The 18,664-nt window shown below is 30.5% G+C and overlaps 1 protein-coding gene across 1 annotated transcript in view; it reads right to left on the bottom strand.

Annotated features, from left to right (window-relative positions):
* Nucleotides 1-3,584: 3,584 nt before the first annotated feature.
* LOC148299654 (zonadhesin-like) overlaps nt 3,585-18,664 on the bottom strand; it is a gene marked incomplete at its 5' end in the record, with an annotated part of 30,896 nt that continues 15,816 nt past the window's right edge. Inside the window, 8 exons of the mRNA XM_088275843.1 lie at nt 3,585-3,869; nt 8,251-8,463; nt 10,395-10,568; nt 11,543-11,713; nt 12,277-12,447; nt 13,558-13,564; nt 16,437-16,627; nt 18,011-18,208. Of these exons, the coding sequence (XP_088131969.1) occupies nt 3,661-3,869; nt 8,251-8,463; nt 10,395-10,568; nt 11,543-11,713; nt 12,277-12,447; nt 13,558-13,564; nt 16,437-16,627; nt 18,011-18,208 (1,334 nt within the window). The remainder of the gene's footprint in view (nt 3,870-8,250; nt 8,464-10,394; nt 10,569-11,542; nt 11,714-12,276; nt 12,448-13,557; nt 13,565-16,436; nt 16,628-18,010; nt 18,209-18,664) is intronic.

The raw sequence follows: 18,664 nt of genomic DNA, 5'->3' as shown, positions 1-18,664 counted from the left end.
ATCAATGTATAGAAAGAGCTAAAGACAAAAGCAACAAATTCAACAACGTCCATATTAAATCTTAAAACATATAATAATATATCCATAATGGAATATGGGTATTGAGAAATGGGTAACATAGTAAACAATTATTTTGTTATAATTAATTCACAAAAAAAATTGTAAGAGAAGGAAATAATCTCACGTAAATCAATTAGGGAAAGCTGTTTACTTTCAAATGGCAGCAAAAACAGACCAAATTCCACATCTATAAAAATCAAAACTTACATACAAATGAAATTTGACAACAGTGTATATAAATATCGGGCAAGAGTCTTCGAGATAGAATAAGAAACGCCAGGATCAGGGAAATATGCGAGATCGAAGATGTCGTTAGGTGAGGAAGGCAACGAAGGAGACAATGGTATGCGCATGTGAGGAGAATGGAACCATCCAGACTCCCCCACATCGGACTGTACGGCCAACACCATAGTAGACGACTCCCGGGCAGACCAAAGAGATAGGTCGATAGCTGGAAATCGACATCGAAGGAGGCTAATCCCTCTTAAAAACAGGCCACAAGGCCTACAACAAAATGAAGAAGAGAAGAAGAAGAAGCATATAAACATCTTTCAATAAATAATCACTTAAGTGAGAAACCAAATCAAAAGAACAGGAAAATTCGTATTTCTTTTTTTATGTATAAAAAAATGATAGATGTTGCTCAGTTCGATACGTTAAATATTCGAATTATAAGTTATTTACCAAGAAAGGGGTTCAGTGCCTTCAATTGTTAGGATTATCGATATTGATTTTACCAAATATGCATCATTTTATTTTCCAACATCATGGTATGCCATACATAACATGGAATTAGTAGGTATTATTTCCAATTAATCAACTGATTATATCGTAATCTTTCCCTTCATTAGAAGAATATCGGATAACGTCATGAAATATTATAAATGATAAAAAGTAAAACGATATCCTTTAGAGTTTCAAATCTCTTATGTTTTTATAACCCTTAATTCTTTTGTAAAATATGGTATATAAAAAATTTAGTGTTGAGAAATATTAATTTATATTTTTTTCTGCACAATATCGACCTTAGATATAAATGAAATAATAGTTCGTGGCTATAAAGACAATTCAAATGTTTTTAAATGAAAAGGAATTGTATAAATTTATTACATGAATTAAAAAAAAAAGTTTGTTGCCTAATTTAGTTATTTAGCGCTTTTAAGAAAATTTAATTTAATTTTTGTAGAACGAATGCTCTAGTTTCCTTAAATATTATTGAGACCCACGATGACTTCTTTATAATAGTTCGGATAAGATTATTGTCTAGGATTATTATTATAATCGTCGGGTATGTATGAGGAGATGCATGAATGTAGAAGAGGCAAAGAATGTTTGCAAAGACAGAGTGGTGTGGCGTTCGATTCTCTCTGCCTACCCCTGCGGGGAAGCGGCGTGATGGTTAGTTAGTTTTTTTTTTATTGTCTAGGTATAAAAATCATGATTACTTAATCTAGTATTATGGATAATGCAGTGAATCCTAATTTTTGGCAAATGCAAAAGTATAGACTAAAATGCCTGTTGTCGTCATTGAATTTTCTATATTTCAGTGCATAGAGAGAGTTGATATTTTATATCGATTTTATCTGTCAAAACTGCTTGCTTGCAGAAATATTGTAATTGGTTATGTTTTGTTTTATGTAAATATACATGCATATTTTTTAATTAAAAAAAAACTATTAATAAGTTAAAAATTAAAAATTATATTAAAAAAGTCTATTTTCTAGACGTTCTAGAAAATAGATTCTTTCACCGTAAGCAAACCTCGATATCAATTCGGCAATACTCGTATGTCGAAAAAACTTTTCACTTACAAATTCTCCAAAATTTATACAACAGTAATTGATTTTTCCCCTCTAAAATTTAATTTAACGTATCAAATTTAGGAGACAAATTTTGTCAGGTTTGACTGGCTGATGAAAATAAACAAGATTTAATAAATCAGAAAAATTTCCCCTTAATTTAAGAAAAAGGATATTTTGCACAAAATTCCATAGTATGGTAAAATATTTTCATTACGGAACGTATATATCATAATGTAACGTATATATTATATATATGCCTACAATAATTATTCCTGTGAAAATATGATAGAACCGTTGGACAGATATGGAATATCCCTAAGTAATTGAAAACGAATGTGGATACATTTTAAAATTTATTATGACTCTAATCTTAGGATTTAAATCATTTATGGGTCTGTAGGAATTACATAAATTGGACAGGAACTATTAAAAAGACAAACTTAAAGCCAATAATTTATTCGATGACCGCTGTCTAAACTAATATTCCAATTTGTTTTCAACGAAGTGATTATTGTTCTTGGACGTAAATAGGACATATATTTTTGATTAAAGTAAATTTGATATTAGTAAGAATTACTCGAAATATATATTTTTTCAAATATTTTTAATATATTTTACAAAATGAACTACGGGTACCTTAAATTAGACACTAAGAAAAATACTTGTATTGTAATATGTGCCGTTGGATGTTTGATGTAAATTATATTGAAGTTCTCGAAAAATAATTCATTCAAATAATGTCAAGTGTCACTTCAAGTTTTTGCTATCTGTTACATTGTAAAGTCTGTACGTTAAATAAAAGACATATAAGTACCTAAAAATTTTGATAAGAACGTAACGATCATAATTTACGTTTGTTTTTTTTCTGTTGCGCTTAAATACTGAAGGAAAAATTAAAACCAAAGCTGGTGTAACTATAATCAGGCATGTTATTTATTAATTTTGATGGTTTTTACAATTTTTCAAGAACATTAAGAATATTAAAGCGTTTTTAATATTTAAACAGAACTGTTAACATTGAATTTATTGCATATACACGAAGTAGCCAAGTGGACAATTTCCATGTCTGAAACCTGATATATAATTAATTTAATGCGATACGTACATATATAAACTTCTTACGCAATTTGTTGTATTATAAAAATGTGTAGTTTTAAGTATAAGTGAACTCGTAATATTACACACATCATCCTCATTGATATACATATCGCTCACTCCTTTCAACGTCATATTTCAAAAATCGACAATTTTCAGTTGTGCAATATTTTCGAAATGCTTGGAAAATGTACTATATCCCAGTAAAAGCGGCATATTTTAAACTTAATATTTACCCGCTACAAGGCAGAAGGTGTTGTTTTTGCATTTTGAAGAAAAGGTATTGTTTTATTATTTTTTTTAAATAAAATAAATATTTTTCTAATGGAAAAAAAAACCTACAGGTTTTACCTAAAAAGATCTGTTGCACAGTAAAATGTTCAATAATTGGCTTGATATTTATTTTTAATACATTGTATTATATTTTTAAACTTTAAAAACGTTCTCCTGAAAAATCAAAGTTTTTTGATTTATGACGTTGTTGAAAGGAGTGAGCGATATATGGACTTACCATCGTGTTTTCGAATCTTGGATACAGACTGGCAATTTTACCATTGTTTACCAATCAGTAATACAAGTTGTTAGTTTAAGTATTTATTAGGAATACAAAAAAAAAAAGTTTAATGCTTTATTTTATTCATGGATGTATATTTCATTGTTTATAATTCATTGAAATTATAATATGAAGTTTATTCGGAATATTTTATTTATATTTTGGAACAACTTTTTTGGGACACTGATTTACAGGAATACAAATCGTATCTGTATTACTCCTTTTTAAGAATCCTTTTTTACACTGGCAGCCTTTTGCAGGGCAAAGCATCAAGCAGGGAGTGAATTCAGGACTGGCACAAGTTCCTCCAGGACAACAGTTAGCATTGTCAATCAACTCCGAATTAGGATCAGTGCAACCTTTAGAAAATAAAACAAAAAATTGTCAATATGAGTTTTTTCAGGTGTAAGGTGTAAATGGAAAGGAATCTGGGAATAAAGTTTTTATTTTCCCCGCCAACATGAAACATGGATCTTTATTAGGATAGGATAATTAATGATGGTTGTTTTAGTTATAATGTACGCCTAGTAACTTATATAAGGGTTTGAGCAATAAAATTTAATTTTTAAACTAATTTTTTGAAACGCTTTATTCGCAGATTTCTATGCAAAATATTTATTTTGTCATACAATTCCCTTCCTGAGGGAATTTTTAGAGCAAAGTTTAATAATCACGCCAATTTTTTAAAATTATAGTCACATAAAATAAAGGTTTTAAAAGGAATTAAAAAAAATTGTCTGCTGAAAAAGAGTAAAAGGGAAACGTTTTTTCTGCGATTCCATTAAAAATGGTTTAATAGGGACATGGCCTCGATGCATATAAAATATATTGGATAGCAAATTATTTTTTAAAAAAAGTTTTAAAAAAAACTGTTGGAATGTACGAAAGACTTTCATAGTATAAAATAATTTAAAAAGAAATTAATTAAATTATAAAAAAAATATTCTAGGTTAAAAAAATATTGTACAGTGTCTTAAATTTTATACTTTATTTCGTAGCAAAAGATTTTATCGGAAATATCAAGCTGAAAGCAAAACCTTTTTTTTATTAAGGACTTTCGAATTATTTTGTTTCAGTATTAAACGTTCTTAATCTTTACTGTTATTTTCCTCTAAAAATCTTTCTGTAAATAGAATACAAAATAAATTATAGTAAACTCTCGAAAGCTGTAAAAATGACAATTTTTAAAACTATCCTTCTTTTTACTAATTATTAAATTACTAAATTTTAAACCTTTGTTATATCGAATTTTATTACTTTAATTGGAGCATTTCCATGTGAATGAATAAAAAAAATCTGTGTTATTCTACATTAAAAAGAATTTAATATAATCAAATAAAAATCAATCAATTTAAAAAACACAGGCGTAATATTAAAGAAATAAACATAACAACCTTATTAAATATACGCGTATACGAGTATGTACCTAAATTGAATTATTTTCATCGTTTGAAATCTAATGTACCGCCAGATAAGAAAACCTAATGATATGAAGTTGAAAATTGAAAACGAGAAGCCTGTTTTTTCAACTACTCTCGGATTTAGAATTATAGCACCTCGTATCGTGAAATTCACATACGAGCACGAATGTCTAAGTGATTGCTTGAGAACTTTTTAGAGTAAATGTTGACACTGCAAAACGTTTTCATCTGTATAAAATCTCTAAATAAATAGGTTTATTCATGAATCCACACTTAAGTCTAATTTCTTTGAAAAACTACACACACGCACATATGGTACAAAAAGTTGCTTATTATCACAATGAATTATTTATTTAACCTTTCTCTTATAACCTGATATATATATATATATACATATATATATATATATATATATATATATATATATATATATATATATATATATATATATATATATATATATATATATATATATATATAAATATATAAATATATATATTTATATATACATATTTATATAATATATTTATATATATATATATATATATATATATATATATATATATATATATATATATATATATATATGTATATATATATATATATATATATATATATATATATATATATATATATATATATATATATATATATATATATATATGTATATATATATATATATATATATATATATATATATATATATAAATATATATATATATATATATATATATATATATATATATATATATATATATATATATATATATATATATATATATATATATATATATATATATATATATATATATATATATATATATATATATATATATATATATATATATATATATATATATTTATATGTACATTTATAATATTGTTTTTTTCTTCATTGTTTAAATCTTAACTATTAAATATTTAAATTTAAGTTGTGATCCAACATTTCTTCGGGTTTCTGACATTGACTGGGTTTTATTGTAACCGACATCATCAGAATGAAACTCATGTGGAAATAAAATTCATGTGGAAAAAATTACGTATCTGTTATTTGTTTTATTTTGTTTAAAACGTTTTAGAATTTGTTTTCGTGTTCTATCGACCATAATTTCAAACTGAAAACCCCAAATGATTGTCTTAGAGAATTTTGTGCAAACCCTGTTTTTCCTCTACCATGCAGAATGAAGTGTTTTACCAAAGACGATATGAAAATGCTTCACTGGGAAAAATCAGGGGATACATTTAAATATATTGCAGTTAAATAAAGTGATAATATATTCTATATTAGTAGCATTCTTGTCAAATTGGCAGATGCGATATTCTGTCAGGAAGTGCTCGATATTAAGCATCCCATGGTCACTAATACTACGTCGTCTCAAGTCGTTAAACTCGGTAGTTCTCGAGATTTAATGTGTATGTAAAACCGAGAGAATCATAGTTTAATAGCTCCCATGGGCAACTGCTTCTCTCGTTCGGCAATTATAACCGAACATGTATTAGTTTGTAAATGATATCTCCAAGGAGGTTGTGTCTTTGGATATAATAGGCTAAAGTGGTGAATAAAACATCGTATGCCCTTATTTTAAAACATTGTAGAATTTGAAATATCAAAACAGGATTCGTACATTGCTTTTAACCCTTCTCATACAAATCATCTAAAAACTACACGTGATCCAAAGCGGGGTACCAAAGGACCCCAGTTTAAATTTGTATGGAAATCGTAGTACGTAGCTCGTAATTCGTAAGGTCAGAGTCACAGATTCCACATCCTTTCCCGCGCGCAGCCGAGCGCCGACTAAGCGAGAGCGAGAGGATATGCGAAAAGCTCAAAATCGGATCAAATGAAAACGCAGTAATCCAGTTGTTTAACTCTCTCCTTGTGGTAATACCACATTTATTATAGTAAAAGAAATAACATGTCGCTAACAGACAAAAAATAAGGTCTTCATATATAAGTACGTAGAACTCGCGGTATCGGCTGTTAGATTTTTATTTTATTATTTAGTTTAATCAAAAACAATATTTTAAAACATTTGCCGATTTGAAAAAATAAAATAACGGCAAGTATTCTTTCATGTTATTTTTAAGATTCCAAAAAGTATGGAGTAAGTAGCTTTTATAATACTTAAGTTATCGATTTAAAATTCAAAATGGGGGATCTCAATCCCTCTGTTTGAGCCGCCTAGGTTAACTGAATATCATCCTTTCCAAAGAACCATGACTCTTTTTTCTGAAAACAAAAGTATTTTCCCCCTATTTTTAATTAAATATTATGAAATCACATTTTTTTATTCAGTTTAACTCAATTTTTTTTACTCAGTAACTTTAAACTCAGTTTAACTCAAATGTGCAAACTTTGTTTGAACGGCGGCGGCGGTTTACTTATAAAAAATCAATGGTTTAATGAAATCTACACATTAGTTATTACATACATTTACAAAGTAATAGTTTAAATTAAGGGTACGTTATGATATCGTGGTTAAGTCAGTTATTATCGAAGTCACATCGAATGGATTACAAAAAAAATGTAAATATTTTTTATTTTATTTATTTAGATAAAACATTTATGATAATTTAAGTATTTATTTATTTTATGGTTACCTTTTCGGTTATGATTATGTATTATATTGTATATGTTAAACTTTAAGCTCTTTTTTTTCCTCTCTTTATTTAAAATTCATTTTACTACATTCCTTTACAGGAATACATGTAGGATCGTCCTGCGACTTTTTCAGAAAACCTTTTTTGCATTGGCAGCCCTTCTTAGGACACCTCATTCTGCATGGCGAAAATTTAGGGTTCGCACAGGACAACACTTGGGGTTGTCAATCAATTCGGAATTAGGGTCGGTGCAACCTAAAAACAAAATCTTTAACACGGCAAAAAATATTGTAGATATGCTTTACATCTCAGTTGGGACTAAATTAATTGGATTACGAATTGAGATAAAAATAAAAAAAAGGGTTAACATGTATTTTTTAGAATAAATATAATACTTTTTCTTCTTCTTCAAACCCTTATCCGCACGCGATGGTGCATAGGACACTGCATAATAATCAACACAGTGTTTTATTGATCGTTAAAATTTGACGGAAAAATGATCAGCCATCCGCTTCAGGTACCAGTCCAGGGTAATATTGGATAAATATTAGAGTGAAAAAATCCTTTTATTATTTAACCCCCCTAGGAATCGAATCCGGGACCTCTAGTACGGTAGCCGAGCGTGCTGACCCTTACACTATTGAGGTATACATACAATACTTAGATCAATACATCTTTTTTTTTTTTCAATTAAAAAATAAATATAAAAATATCTTACATTTTTCAGGTAGCACGCAAACTTTCTTGTCATTTCGTACATATCCTGGTTTACACAAGCAGCTAGGATTGCAAACACTCGGGTTTAACTGAACTGGACACAAAGGTTCAAATCCTGAGAACAAACTGGAGCAAGATCGTTCTGGTGGACAAGGGGATGGACAGGGGTGGAAAACTTCGTTCGCGCTACACTTCTTGGGTGGAGGGGTTTTAGCTAAAAATAAAAAAAAAACTATAAATTACACCGTGATTTTGTTAGGAATAAACCTAAAACCCGTAAATATATTTGGGTCATATAAAAAGTCTCCGCGGTTTTTGGTACATTTTTAAACCAAAATATTTCATTAACCTTTTAGGCACATATTTATTTGAAACAATCAGGTTAGGTTAGGTTAGGTTAGGTTAGGTTACACTTCTTGGGTGGAGGGGTTTTAGCTAAAAATAAAAAACTATAAATTACACCGTGATTTTGTTATGAATAAACCTAAAACCCATAAATATATATTTGGGTCATATAAAAAGTCTCCGCGGTTTTTTGGTACATTTTTAAACCAAAATATTTCATTCACCTTTTAGGCACATATTTATTTGAAACAATCAGGTTAGTGCTGCTTGATATATTTATGGGCATTAACATCATCTAGTGGCCAAAAACCGCGGAGACTTTGTAAATGACCTATGATTAACAGTTATTAAAACAGTTTTAAGATGGAATAATGGTTTCAGTATTGTATATATTCAACGATGTAATTTTATTTGACATCTCAACATAGATGAAGAAAAATATGGATGCCTGGGCATTTACGGGGGTTACGACCGTCATAGGTTGGTTTTAGTGTTCACTTTATACACGTGTAACACTCGCCAATTCTACCTATGATTGACAACCACACTACTCAAATTCTTAGAACTTATGTATGTGTATTGTTCAAATTCGAAACATAGTGCTCGAATCATAAAAATTTCACTAGAGACGTCTATGGAGAGATGAAAACAGCTTTTTATTTACCAGGAACACTTACATTTGTGTGTGAGTTTCGAAACCTGGATTGTAATCACATACATGAAAAACGCTAAAAAATTACATTTTCATTTTATAATTTTAGCTTGTAATTTAACAAGTTAATTTATTTACAACATTTTGGGAGTGTCCGAATACTTGTTCAAAAATTTGAATTATCTCCAATTTGGGGATATTTTTTACAAAATTTTTAACATCTCAACATAGATGATCTTCATTTGTGTTGAGATAACAAAAAATAATATAAAATATAACTCCTCATTGGAGACAATCCAGATTTGTGAACAAATATTTGGACACACTCAAAATGTTATTCAATAAAGTACTTAAAGCAAACATTTCTCATATTTGTAATTTATATGCATATGAAAACTTCAAAATACCTTATGAGGGTTGTCATATTAACGACCATAAAATGCCGAATTCCTCTTTGAGTTTGGAAATAAATCGAGGTGATTGAGATAATAACTAGATATTATGTGACATTATACTCTTTCAAGCATCCCCATTTCAATTGCAAAAGTGCATTTTAAAGAGCATCTAAAGGTTTTATATTCTAACAAAATTCATCCAACATTTTTTAAACTTAGTATTGACATTTTAACATTCATATATTTTTATTACACATTATTTTTTCAAATCTACATGTATCAATATATATTGTTAAAATTAAAAAAAATTGTCTTTGTATCACTAGAATTTCACTTCGAAGTTCTATATATATGAACCAAATTTTTAAACATTGTTCTCGAATCACTAGAACTTCACTAGAGACATCTATTAGTGACATGAAAAGAAGCTTTTTATTGAGCAGAAACTCTTTCATTTTTATGTGAGGTCTGAATCATGGATTTTAATTATATACACGAGAAACGCTAGAAAATATCCTTTTCATTTTATTATTTTGGCTCATAACTTGATCAGTTAATTTATTTACTTTGTAAATGTCAATCATGAGTATAATTAGTGAATATTACGCGTGTGTTAAGTGATCACTTAAACCAACCTATGACGGTCATTAGCCCCGTAAATGCTCAGACTTTCATTTTTTATCACGATACTTTTTTTCGTAAATGCCAAGATGCTAAAATGCTCATTAAATTATTAAACATTTTCACACTCACGACACTGTTCTAGAGGAACACAATCTCCATTTTCAGCCTTCAGGATATATCCAGCTTTGCAAAAGCACCCCGGGGCACATTGTTTTGTACAGATCGGATTTCTATTTCCGCAAGTAGCCGGGCAAGCTGTTCCGCAACTTTTGTACTCTTGATGGGGTTTTGTACATTTTGGAGCTGAAATTCATTTAAAACGTTAAACTCAATCTTCAATTAAAATAATATGTTACCAAATAGCTATATTAGTACAGAAAGCACGTAACGTTTAATACAAAGGGTATGATTATACTTGGATATAAATAAAAAGTTATGACGGTTAAGAGTTCGAAAAAAATCAACAGGTTTTACTATAAATATATTCAATATATATTTCAGATGATATTCCAAAAGCTGTCTTTTTTTTATTTTAAGTAATTATAGTATCACATTTACCAACAGTTCCTTATTTATTTATTTTTTTACTCCTGATCCTTTGGTTGACGGAAATTTGGCCAAGTAAAAAAAAAACAAATAAAAAATACCGACTAAAAATTATCAAAAAAAAAAAAAAAAGTGACCCTAATCCACACCCAATGTTGTATAGGGCATTGATAAAATTGTTGAAACATTTATTCGATCGTTTATTATATTAAGGTAAATTGGAAATCGTACCTAAGACCTTAAACTTGATAGCAAGTATGAAAAAATGTATATGGAGGCTGATGAACATATAAGTAAAAATTTAGAAAAAAAAATCATTAAAAATAGCACATAATTTTAAATTAATTCCAACAATTACAGTGGATCTCGATTATTTTAATTTGAAGTTTCACTTTGTATATACCACTATATCTGAAAACCTATTGTGACACGTATTTCGAAACATCATTTGTGTAGAAAATGGTGCAGAATGCATGCGTGTCATGATAGATTTTTAGAAAAATTGTTATTTACTTAGAAAAACTTAAATTAAAAATGGATAGATTTTACAACAATGTGACTGCCCAATCAATTAATGAAATTTGATTGGTTGGCCATTCGATGAAATATCAGTATTTAAAATTCTCATTTATGAAATGTCTGATCATGTTTTAAATGAATTAGTATGACGTAAAAAACATAAAATTAAGGAATAAATATAAAAAAAAAAACACATTTCATAAGTAACTTACGACATTGCTCTGGCCGAATACAGATTCCATTGTGTCTCACAAATCCGTCATTGCAGATACAGCCTATTCTACAGTAAGATGCACAACTGAATGACGTTCCCTTATTCTCGCAGGTTATAGGGCAGGATCCACATCTAGTATAGACTTCATTGGGTGCCGTACATGTTTTATCTAAAACATGCATTGACTGCTAAACTCAGTGTTAAGGAAATTAATATGCATATATTTTTATTATTTCCAAAGCGATTTTTTGTGAAGGTTCTCACCAAATTGTTAAATTCTCATTTTAAATGATTTTAAATCATCAGGAATTCTAGCTTGTAAAATTGTTACCTTTTGGTGCGATTTATGATTGCGTATTGGTTTAACATAGGATTGGTCACGTTTTGATTAAGATTTTGACAGGATACAGTAAACAGAACAGATTCGCATTTGAACGTTTTTTTTTATGCAATATTGAAAATGTAACTTTTTGGTGAAAACTTCTACATTTATAATCAAATACAGTTTATACTCGTATTTAAACGATGGAGAATTGTAATATTCGGAACGCACTTAAAAATAATATTCCTTTGATCAATAAGCAAATTAATTTTCCTTAAAGTCCATTTGTTGATTCAACATCGAATAAGCAAGATGAAGATGAATATAGAAGTCGGAGTATTCTTCCCCATCAATTTTGAGTTAAATTGAAAGAACATTTACACATTTTATTCATTTAGATTTCTACTTACAACAGTCCGCTAATGGAATGCATGTACTATTGGTTACACTATGTTTTACGTGGTCGGGTTTACAAGTACATCCCTTCACACAGGCATCGGTACAACTTGTTCGTTGGTCACATGAGTCAACACAAGGCATACAATCGTAATATTGTTCATTTGGTCGAGTGCATTTAACAGCTAAAAAAATAAAAAATAAAAATCATACGGAGACAGTTATTCTCATTTGATATTATTGTATTTATTATATAGACTTAATGATATATATATATATATATATATATATATATATATATATATATATATATATATATATATATATATATATATATATATATATATATATATTATATATAAATATATTAAATCAATCGAATAATACACACATACATAACACATAACATTAATATACATATATGATTAAACAATGGAACCCTTCTCACCAACAAAAAACAACAAAAACATTTTCAAATTGAGTTGTCAAACTTCTAATTTGCCAGTACACTATACTATTATACAAAATATCATATTCTTTAAAAAACCATACACTAATTAAAAGTTAGACTTAACTCGTTTTCTGTTAACCAACCATATAATATTTGATCAAAAAAAGTTAAACGCAGCATTGAATATTGAAACGTGTAAAGCTTCTTACATTCATTATACTTATACATACCTGCTGTAAATGCTGATAATATTATGATTAATATTTAAAAAGAAAAAAAAGTACGGTTCATACTACATAAAAAATAGTCGTTATTCAGAATTCATTTTGAGGAAGCTTGGTTAGTATGAAGCTTCACGAGTACATCACGTTCTTTTTCTTCTTCCTCGCTCTATTCAAACTTATCTCCTTTGAAGATTGTTAGGGTCAGCCCTCCTCGTCCTCAGGTAGCTCCTATCATATAAAACGTAACTTAGGTCACGCCTTCGAATCATGTAATCTTTCTGTGGCATCGATAAATTCTTTAGTTTTCCTCTAGATGTATTTTGAGGAAGATCCATGGTGATCGCCTGGTTTACAATATGTTGAGGTTCTCTACGTCCTATGTGCCCATACCATCTCAATACGAGTACGTCACGTTCATATTAATGCAATTTATAAAACATGAACTGGTATAATCCTCAACGTCCACCAACTGTAAAATACCAAGCAACAGAAAAAAGTGATATTTATTGAACAAAATAGAAAAAAAAAACATACATATATTTAAATTAATAAGTTATTTGATTTTGACGACTTGGCCTTTTCATCCCCATCTCGCATTTAGTACTTATGGGGTGACATACCTGGTTCCTGCAGGTCAAGTAGGTGAAAAATATATTCCTTTTACACATCTTTGCAGTTCCTACCGCTACAAGTTTATTTGTCTGAGGAAAAAAAATTCAAAAGTTGGTTTAATATAAGAATGTTGAAATGAGTTTTTTTTTTCACAATGAGTGAGAAAAGAACAGTAAAACAAATTTATGGAGCAAATGTAATTGGAAAAAGGAGCAGAGGAAGACCGAGAAAAACATGGCACGATCAGGTATGCCAAATACTTGAATGTGGTCAGGTAAGGAGTCGTAACAATCAGCGGGTATGTATGAAGAGATGCATGAACGTGGAAGAGGCGAAGAATATTTGCAAAAACAGAGTGGTATGGCGTTCTACCTCTACCTCTGCGGGGAAGCGGCGTGATGGTTTGTTAGTTAGTTAGTTAGTTTTTTTTTCTTTAACAATGCATTTCTATATTTTTAGTGAACGCCTTACTAAGCAGAACTCGTGACGATACGTTCATTTACATAAGAAAAATATATATAACTAGAAATTATAAATATATATAGAACTTCCAAATTTGAGTTGTGTGGTTAATAATAATGGGTAGAATTGATGAATGTTACACGTGTGTAAATTGATCACTTTAATAAGTCTATGACGGTCGTCAGCCCCGTAAAAGCCCAGACTTCAATATTCTTCTTCATCCATGATGAGATGCCAAAAAAAAGAAAAATAACTCCTATAATTGGAGATACTCCAGATTTGTCAACAACTATTAGGACACACTCAAAACGTTTCTTTAGAAATGTTTTCAGAATAGGGTTATATGTTTTGTAAGAATGCAAAGGAAATATTATGCAATTCATTATTTTTTAAACCCTTATCCGTACCCGATGGTGCATAGGGCACTGCATCATATAAAGGCAGTGTGATCTTGATCTTTAAAACATGAAAGAAAGGTGATCAGCCTTACGCTATCAGATACCAGTCCAGGGTTAAATTTAAAATGAAATTTTATGTAATAAATATTAAAGTAAAAAATCAATTATTGTTTATTTTACCCCCCTGGGAATCGAACCTGGGACATCCAGTAAGGTTACCGAGCTGCTGACTATTTTTTTTACTAATTTAATTTATTTCACAAACATACATGTAAATGAACAATTAATTGCCTCCGTAGTGTAATGGTCAGCACGTTCAGCTACCGTTCCGGAGGTCCCCGGTTCGATTACCAGGGGGGGGGTCAAATAAATATAAGTGAATTTTTCACTGTAATATTTATTCAATATTACCCTGGACTGGTACTTGAAGCGGAGGGCTGATCACATTTCCTGCATGTATTAACGACCAAGATAACAATGCGTTCATGTGCTGCAGTGCCCTATGTACCATTTAAAAAATAATTAGATCGATTTATTATTTACCTTGCTTATTATGTACAAGGTTTATAGAATATTAAGTGGATTTTTGTTTCTTCTATTAAATAAAGATATTTTATATGAATCTGTGTTGGGAACAGAAGGGATAATCTAGTGTAGGCCGATAGGAAACTTCATAAAACTTGCTCATTGCTGAGAGGAAACCATGTAAAACTTCTCAGGAGAAGGCGGACTGTCGACTGTTATCAGCAGACCTTCCGTTCCACTAGAAGATTTTTTATTTTTTATTCATTTAATATATTTACATTTTTATTTATAACATAATACATTTGAATCATTTATACATATGGAGAACTTTTATATTTTGATTCGCTGTGCCTCTCAATAAAAGAGACTGTGCTCTTGTGTTTGGAGAGGGACTTACACTCGTGGTTTAATGTTATATAATAAAAAGATATAACAGTTTTTTTTGTATATTTTTTCAAGATTTAAATGTAAACAGCTTTAATTTTTTTCTTAAGTATTTTTATACCATCTATTTTTTTAGGGAGTTTATTTAAATGTTTGATTGCCAAATATTTGGAGTTTTGCTGAAATTGCTTGGTGTTGCATTTTGGAGTAGAAAAATCGTTTGAGAATCTCGATGATAATTTTTTTGTTAAATTTAAATAGTTGTCAAGAAGATGGTTCGGGATTTTGTGTCCTAGCTTGGTTTATGCTCCAATGTCCTTCAGTATTTTTATTTCATCATTGGGGCGCGGATAAGGGTTTGAAGAAGACATGTAGATAAATATTAGCGAGTGTTTTTGCCTAGAATTTTCACTCATGAATTACATGAAATTATAGTAACTTTAAACATAAAGAGTAAATCCACTCACGAGTAGGCATAGGCTATGAAACTTATTAAGTTGAAGCCTGAGTAAGGACATGATAAGCGGTGTTGCATAAGCTATATCTAGATTTCAGAGTCACTTGGACGTGAGGTAATTTTAAAAAAAAGTAGATTAATATTATTTTTCTATTTTTTGGCATTTTAGGCATGGCCTGTGTTGAGCCAAAATACTCGCTAAAGTGTATTAAAGTATTAGATTAGGAATATTAAAGTGTAATACACTACGGAGGCGGACAAATTATGCATTAGGTATGACGAATTGAAAAGTGTAATACACTACGGAGGCGGACAAATTATGCATTAGGTATGAGGAATTTAAAAGTGTAATACACTACGGAGGCGGACAAATTATGCATTAAGTATGAGGAATTTAAAAGTGTAATACACTACGGAGGCGGGCAAATTATGCATTAGGTATGAGGAATATTAAAGTGTAATACACTTCGGAGGCGAACAAATTATGCATTAGGTATGAGGAATATTAAAGTGTAATACACTACGGAGGCGCGCAAATTATGCAATAGGTATGAGGAATACAAAAATAAAAATTTGAACGGTTAAATACGAAGAATTTATTTAATTCTCATATTTTGAAGATATGTGCAAATAACACAAATGATTTGTTTTATTTTTTCACATATTTGCAGCATTCCTTTTCGGGAACGCATTTGAGGTTGTCTTCACTTATCTGAAGGTACCCTTTTTTGCACTGGCACAGATAGGGTGGACATCCTTTCCTGCAGCCAACGGAACGTTTGGGATCAGCACACGTTCCTCCGGGGCAACAGTTGGGTTTGCTTATCAATTCAGAATTGGGATCAGTGCAGCCTAAAAAAATGAAAGATATTTAAAAAGTAATACATAAAACAAATATACTTAAGAATATTTGCTTTACATGTTTCGATGCTTTCTGCATAATTGATAAATATCAATAAAATTAAAAAAGGTGTGTTGAGATGGTTTGGACATGTAGAACGAATGAGTGAGGAAAGAACGGTAAAACAAATTTATGAGGCGAATGTTAGCGGGAAAAGAAGCAGAGGAAGACCGAGAAAAACATGGCACGATCAGGTATGCCAAATACTTGAAAGTGGTCAGGTTAGGAGTCGTAACAATCGGCGGGTATGTATGAGGAGATGCATGAACGTGGAAGAGGCGAAGAATGTTTGCAAGGACAGAGTGGTGTGGCGTTCTATTCTCTCTGCCTACCCCTGCGGGGAAGCGGCGTGATGGTTAGTTAGTTAGTTAGTTTTTTTTATATATATATGTATATATACACAAATATATATTGGGATCAGTCTGTACCTGAACGCGGTAGAGTTAACATCTTTGTAAGTGTTTCATTCTATAGTACTAGTATAGTACATTCTATTGTACGGCTTTCTTTTGGTTTTAATTTTAATTTTTAATAGTTAGGGATAAAATGGGGAAACCAGAAGCAACCGAACAACATATTCGAAATTTTATGCTTTTATTTTTCTATCAAGGCTGGAATGCTACCAAAACGACTAAATCAATTTGTAAATGTTAACACCAGATAAATGTAAGTTTTGGCTCAGAAAATATAAATCCGGTGATAGAAGTCTGACAGATGATGTTAGATCGGGGCGCCTACAAAATTTCGACGATGATCTGCTGAAGGTCAAAATGGAAGCCGATCCTCGTTTAAGCATGGAAGAATTATCACAGAAACTATATGCTCTATGGTACACAGTGCGAGATCATTTTTATAAATCTTAATATCCAACAGATGGGTATTTGAAATGAACAAGGAGTTTCCAATGTGCACGTGCGATTCCCTGATGTCACGATAAAAGTGAATCCGTTTTTGGAACGAATTGTGACCAGCGATGAAAAATGTATTGTGTACGATAATGAAAAAAACAATGGCTTTCAACATCCTAGGGACCCGTCTCCACCCCTAGGCCTGGTCTTACGCTTCGCAGGCTCTTCTGTGCGTCTGGTGGAATATTCGTGGAATCATCCATTATGAACTGCTAAAACCTGGAAATACGGTATTTACCGTCAGTAGACGGTAAATACCGTATTTCCCGTAATTACCGTATTGCAGAGGTCTGCTGACGACAATAATCAAGGCAAAACGAGAAATCAAACACAAAACGATCGATGTTGGCCGATGAAAAAGTCTTATGCGAGATTTAGGTAAAAAATATATGTCAAATACGTCAACGTCTTAGGAATAGCACTTACATTGAGGTGGCTGTACACAGTTGTTCTTGCTATCCCTGACGTATCCAGGCTTGCACCTGCACCCGGGAACTCCCTTCTTACCGGCCGGGCAAACTTGCGGATCTACCATGAACAGCTGAGCGCATGTTGACTCCAGAGGACATCCGGGTGGATTGGGTACATACACTTCGTGCTTACCGCATGTTGGGGGAGGTTTAGCTTAAAACGAAACCAAGAATAACGGTCAAGTTTATCAATCAATTTATTATTATTATTACTTGAGAGTTTATTTTTATTACTTGAGAGTCGACTGATAGAGCATGAAAATTTTGTTTATTTCTTCTTCAACTATCAGAAAATTGAAAATTAGGTTCCACTAACTGCATTACTTTAATGTAGTGTAAACTTGATGTTAACATATGAAAAAGAGGTGATTAAAGGTACCACTAGTCCAGGGTATTATTGAATAAATATTAGAGTGGAAAAATCACTTTTATATATTTGACCCCATCCTGGGTATCGAGCCCGGGACTTCTAGTACCGTAGCTGAGCGTGCTGACCATTTTACTACGGAGGCAGACATATATAATTTTTATTTGTAAAAATTATTTTCATTTAAATAAATTGGTAATTTAATTTATCAATCATCATTTACTTTGTGTAATACCACTTATA

The sequence above is a fragment of the Brachycentrus maculatus genome, unplaced genomic scaffold (genome assembly GCF_059751285.1).
Source record: "Brachycentrus maculatus isolate JH-2025_06_01 unplaced genomic scaffold, ASM5975128v1 h1tg001012l, whole genome shotgun sequence".
Lineage (NCBI taxonomy): Eukaryota > Metazoa > Arthropoda > Insecta > Trichoptera > Brachycentridae > Brachycentrus > Brachycentrus maculatus.
The sequence above is the reverse complement of the archived record's forward strand: the minus strand, read 5'-3'. Positions and strand labels throughout refer to the sequence as shown.